General features: G+C 54.4%; 1 protein-coding gene across 1 annotated transcript in view; it reads left to right on the forward strand.

Moving 5' to 3' along the window:
• The window catches only part of ABCC3 (ATP-binding cassette, sub-family C (CFTR/MRP), member 3), a 56,827-nt gene that overhangs the window by 41,021 nt on the left and 9,806 nt on the right, over positions 1-6,000 (forward strand). Inside the window, exons 19-26 of the mRNA XM_012662693.1 lie at positions 6-195; positions 1,162-1,276; positions 1,450-1,594; positions 1,693-1,900; positions 2,086-2,396; positions 3,207-3,406; positions 3,557-3,683; positions 4,746-4,847. Coding sequence (XP_012518147.1) covers positions 6-195; positions 1,162-1,276; positions 1,450-1,594; positions 1,693-1,900; positions 2,086-2,396; positions 3,207-3,406; positions 3,557-3,683; positions 4,746-4,847 — 1,398 coding nt within the window. The remainder of the gene's footprint in view (positions 1-5; positions 196-1,161; positions 1,277-1,449; positions 1,595-1,692; positions 1,901-2,085; positions 2,397-3,206; positions 3,407-3,556; positions 3,684-4,745; positions 4,848-6,000) is intronic.

Genomic DNA, 6,000 nt, shown 5'->3' on the forward strand with positions numbered 1-6,000 from the left:
CCCAGACGCGGGTGCTGGTGACACACGGCATCAGCTTCCTGCCCCAGACAGACTTCATCATAGTGCTCGCTGACGGACAGGTGTCTGAGATGGGCCCCTACCAAGCCCTGCTGCAGCGCGACGGCGACTTTGCTAACTTCCTCCGCAACTATGCACCTGATGAGGGCCAGGAACACCTGGAGGACAGCAGGACCGGTACCGCCATCCCTGGCCCTCTGATCCCCACGTCCTCCCAGCATCTTCCCTGTCTGGGAAGTCTCTGAGTGTCTCAGGACTGGCTCAGTGTTGCAGCAGGGAGGTTCTGGGAAACGGGCCATCTGTGTGACAGGCACCAGAGGGAAAGTATGCTGGACATAGTCAAGTCCTGCCTCCTCCTGTTCCCTAACTCTGGGACCTTGGATCAGCAGCTCAGGTCTTGAAGCCTCAGTTTTTTCATCTGTCAAAAGGGTATAAGAGCCCAGGCCCAGCTTGTGTGGCAAGGCTGTTTCATGGATACATTGACAATTGTGCAAGTGCTTGGCGAAGTCATTTATTTATCAACCAAGATTTACTGAGCAATTACTATGTCCAGGCTCCGTTCTAGGCACTGTCACATAGCAGTGAGCAAACAGAAAAATCCCTGTCTCATAGAACTGATTGAAGTCTCTGGGCTCACAAGGCACCCCCGCCCCCACCCTCTTGTTGCCTGGTCCCAGCGCTGCAGCCCCAAACTCTGGATCTGCTGGCAGACCTCTTCCCGGGCCTTTGCCTGCTGCCATATAATCGGCAAACATTCCTTGAACATTTACCAAGTGCTGTGCCCCTTGCTTAGCATGTGACATATTTTCCTTTAATCCTCACGCTAGTGCAATGAGGTAGATACCCCTACCCGCCTTTCATATGCCTGCCTAAGGTCGCACAGCAAGGGAGTGGGCTTTAAGCTCAGCCAGTCTGACTCCAGAGCCCAAGTTCCTAACTCTTGTATTGGAGTCTCCTCCACAGTCCTTGAAGGGAAGTTTCTCTTGTTGTCTAACCCAAGTCTTTCTTGTTGCCCTTTCAATCCCTCATCATTTCTCATGCTTTTACATTCAGGCCCTTTCACTGGAGTGGGGATTGGGGGGTTCCAGGGGCTTGCAGGGAGAGCTAGCCAAACTCTGGCCACTTCCTCCCATCCCACCACAGCCTTGGAAGGCGCAGAGGCTGAGGAGGTGCTGCTGATTGAAGACACGCTCAGCAGCCACACAGATCTGATGGATAATGAGCCAGTCACGTATGAGGTTCAGAAGCAGTTTATGAGGTGAGCTCCTGACAGCTTCCAGCACCCCCCGGGGAGGCTGCAGCAGGTCTCCCCAAGCCCTGCCAGGTGGGCTGCAGGCAGGTATTTTCCCTGACACTCACCCCCTGGGCCTCTGTCCTGGGGTGGCAAGGGTTGGGGGCCTTCTCCCTGGGCCTGACCAGTTGCCTCCCCAGACAGCTGAGTGCCATGTCCTCTGAAGGAGAGGACCAGGGTCAGTCTGTGCCCCGGAGATGCCTCATTCCATCACAGAAGGTGCAGGGGACAGAGGTGAAGGCTAATGGGGTGCTGATCCAGGAGGAGAAAGCGGAGATTGGCACCGTGAGTAGGGTGGACCGGAGAGGCTGGAGAGGATGGACAGGCCTCCAGCAGCCCCAGGACTCATAGAGTCCTCTGTCCCTGATTGCCACTCCCTACAGGTGAAGCTGAGTGTGTTCTGGGATTATGCCAAGGCAGTGGGGCTCTGGACCTCGCTGGCCATCCTTCTCCTAAATGTGGGTCAAAGTGCGGCCACCATCGGGGCCAGCATGTGGCTCAGTGCCTGGACCAATGATGCCATGGTGGACAGCAGACAGAACACCACTTCCCTGAGGCTGGGCGTCTATGCAGCCTTGGGAATTCTGCAAGGTGAACCTGTGAGGGTGCCCAAAAGGGGCTCCCACGTCCCTTCCTCTCCTCTGGACTGCCGGGCCCCTCAAACCATGTTCCTGCCTTGGAGCCTCCCTAACCCACTCTGCCCAAGCCATGATTGCATCTGCCCTTCACACCTGCCCCGGGGCCCAGGTAAGCTAGCCATCCCCTACCTCCAACAGGGCTCCTGGTGATGCTGTTGGCCCTGACCATGGCTGTGGGCGGCATGCAGGCTGCGCGCTTGCTGCACCAGGCGCTGCTGCACAACAAGATGCGCTCGCCACAGTCTTTCTTCGACACGACGCCCAGCGGCCGCATCCTCAACCGCTTCTCCAAGGACATCTATGTCATCGATGAGGTCCTGGCCCCCACCGTCCTCACGCTACTGGGTTCCTTATTCCACTCCATCTCCACTATCGTGGTCATCGTGTGCAGCACGCCGCTCTTCATTGTGGTCATCCTGCCTCTAGGGGTGCTCTACATCTACGTGCAGGTGCGTGGGCGGGTGGGCGTGGCTCTGATGTGGGCGGGGCGTCTGTGTGGGTGGGGCGGGCAGAGGCTGGGCGCTGCAGGCCCCCAGCATTGCAGCCCAGTTTTGCTAGAAACGGAAGTTACTTCATCTCTTTGTAACTTGTTTTCCTCACCTGTAAGATAGACTCGAACCTGCCTCATAGCGTTGGTGCGAGGATAAATAAAGTGAAATAAACTGTGACTGGCTCTGGGGCTCCTTCTTGTTGGCTATTTTTAAATAAAACATTGTTAATGGTTTGGGACCCATTATCCTCCCCTTCTTTTTCTACCTGCCTGAACATATGTGTGTTTGTATGCGTTTAACATGAATGAATTGATAGCATTCAGACACAGCTAACTGTAAAAGGCTTTTGCAGACACTGAGCTCCTGTTCTGCAATGAACTAGTGGTAGTGGAAGCTCGGCCCCTGAGACAGAAACCGTGATCTGGGCTGTGCTCTGTGCTGGCCCAGGGGAGCCTCAAAAACACGTCCTGTGTAGTCCTGGCCGTCTTGGGCCCATAGGGGAGAGGATGGAAAGTGGGGACAGAACCAGGTTTTTGTGGGGCTGGAGCACAGGTGATCAGAGGGGAAGAAGGGTGAATGACAGACGCACCACGGTCCAAGTGCTGGGTCTTTGGAGGTAGGGGAAGGCAGCAAGGTCTCAGGGTCAGAGCAAGGCTGGCTGGGAGGAGGCCAGGGGGACTGGAGGCCAGGGATGGGTTCAGAGACAGGCAGGACTGAGCTGGGGATTCCGGGGGCCTGACCGCAAACTCTTTCCCCATCCCCCGTCAGCGCTTTTATGTGGCCACATCACGGCAACTGAAGCGGCTGGAATCCGTCAGCCGCTCGCCCGTCTACTCCCACTTTTCGGAGACAATGACTGGCACCAGCGTCATCCGGGCCTACAACCGTGCCCAGGACTTTGAGGTCATCAGTGATACTAAGGTGGACATCAACCAGAGGAGCTGCTACCCCTACATCGTCTCCAACCGGTCAGAAGTCTCCTCCCTCACCTCCTGCTCCTCTAGGAGTTCCCACTAGACTGTCTGGCGTTCAGGGTCCTGGCTCTTCCTTTCCCTGAAACAGGAAACTGGCCCCTTCCTCCACCCAGCCCCATTTCCTCCTTGTGTGACCCCCGACAGGTGGCTGAGCATCCGAGTGGAGTTTGTGGGGAGCTGTGCTGTGTTCTTTGCTGCGCTATTTGCCGTGATTGGGAGAAGCAGCCTGAGTCCAGGGCTGGTGGGCCTTTCTGTGTCCTATGCCCTGCAGGTACGAAGGGGCCTAGGCTCCAGGGCAGGGCCACCCCCGGGGCAGAGGTCACACAGGTACCACAGGCATCTCCTGAGTGCCCCTCTCTGCTCAACGTGGGGACCAGCCACAGGTTCTGCTCTCAAGGACTGTGACTTCACAGTCAAGCTTGGAAAGACATCAGCTGGGGATTGTGATTCAGGCTGAGCAGGTCTTTGTGGCTGAAAAAACAATATGTTTTAAAAGCCCAGAGGTGTTTACCTGCTTTGAGGTGTTAGAGAAATGATCCTGGAGTTTGGCCCCAAAGCACAAACAGAATTTGTCCTGTCTGTGGGCAAGATGGCATGAGGGAGGTCCAAGGGCAGGAATACACCTGTTCACAGGCTGCAGAGAAAGTACACAGATTAGGTAACTAAAGCCTTGGCTGGAGTTTAGGCAAGTCACTCTGACACCAGCCTGAATTATCAGAGTCGTCTAACTGCAAATGGAATTTTTATAAAGCAGATCATATTTTTAATACCTCAGGTGGCTCAAATCTTGAATGCATTGGTAAACAAAGGGCAAGCCAGAAAGGTCAGTTTTCTTAAACTTTAATGTGCATATGCATCACCTGGAGATCTTGTTAGAATGTACATTCTGATTCAGCAGGCCTAGGATGGGGCTCAGGATTCGGCATTTTGATCAAGACTCCTTGGTATGCAGAGTGTGGTCCCTGGGCCAGTTGCATCAACGTCTTTTGGGAGCTTGTTAGAAATGAAGAGTCTCAGGTTCCAGGTCCTACCTCAGACCTACTGAATCAGAAGCTGCACTTTAACAAGATTCTCTAGGAGTCTTATACATATTAAAGTCTGGGAAACACTGGGTGAGGCGGTCCTTGGTTAAGTCTGCATTGTCACTGTTTGAAGTACAGTCGTGATTAGAGCCCCGGTTGGCACACATGTGGGCTTGCCCGGGCCCTCCTGGGTCATAGGTGGGCCAGGCTCTCACTAACGGGACCATGATCGAGGACTCTGAATTCTTCCCAAAGCCATTGCATCGGGGAGGGGGAGATCACCCTATCCATAACACAGTGCCTTTGGCCAGGTGACATTTGCTCTGAACTGGATGATCCGAATGATGTCGGATTTGGAGTCTAACATCGTGGCGGTGGAGAGAGTGAAGGAGTACTCCAAGACAGAGACAGAGGTGGGTGCTGGGATGTGCCTGGGGCAAGGGGACTCTGAAATAGCGGGGGAAGAACGCTGGGTGGCCTGCCACCCTTAAAACTTAAAGCCATCTGCTTACGTGGCTCTTCATGCATTCATTTATCCATCCAAACCCTATTGAGCATCAACTAGGGGTCTATGCCAGGAGGTATAAAAGGTTCAGAGTTGAGCAAAACAGGGTCTGCCCTCAAGCAGATTCTGATTTAGTGGGAGGGGTAAGACCTATTGCAGGGCTCTGCAGTGGGTGACAAGAGCTCTGGCATGGTGCACCCCACGAGGGCAGATAAGGGAGGTCCTTCAGCTGGGATGATCAGGGGAGGCAACCTTAGATTTGAAGGATGGGCAGGTTTTGCTAGACTAGATAAGATAGTGGGGTGGGCGGTGGGAAGGTGAGCATTCCAGCCAAAGAGACCAGCCTGGGCAAAGCAGCAGAGGTGGGGCAATGCGCCCTTTGTTGGGGAAAGGAGTTGTCCTTTACGGGGGCATCCAGACTTTTCTCCGCCACCCCCTCCCACACTCACAGCCCAGACCTCTTCATGCCCAGAAGCTGCACCATCTCTGAGATCTCAGTGTCAAGCATCCCGCTTTTAGACCACCCTGCTGTCCTTCCCAGCTCACTTGTTGCAAGTCCTCTGCGGTCATAGCACTTTGTCCTCGTTGGGACCCCAGTCCCGTGACCCGCCTTTGTCTCTGTCCACCAGCTCCTCTGGCATCACTTTGTTGACACCCAACCCGGTCCATTTGCCTGCTGCACAGAGAATGTGCCAAGACAGTCAGGGTTGCAATGGAGGAAGAGTTTTTTTCCGTAAAGCACTAAGCGGGGAGACGGGAGACAGTTTCTCAAATCTGCCTCCTGAAGAATTTGGAAGACAGGGCTTTTAAGGATAGTTTGGCAGGCAAGGGATTAGGCAATTAGATTTGTTAATTGGGGCAAAATTATAGGGGTGTAGAAGTCATCTTCTTGTGTTGCTCCAGTCCCTGGGGTCATAATTCCAGTTGAGTCGGTTTCTTGGTATGGGCCGCTGGTCCACTTGGTGGGTCAACCAATCCACTGGAATGCAGGGATAGCTTAAAAACTCCCGTTAGGCCGGGCGCAGTGGCTCACGCCTGTAATCCTAGCTCTCTGGGAGGCC

The sequence above is a fragment of the Propithecus coquereli genome, unplaced genomic scaffold, assembly GCF_000956105.1.
Source record: "Propithecus coquereli isolate 6110/MARCELLA unplaced genomic scaffold, Pcoq_1.0 Scaffold119, whole genome shotgun sequence".
Lineage (NCBI taxonomy): Eukaryota > Metazoa > Chordata > Mammalia > Primates > Indriidae > Propithecus > Propithecus coquereli.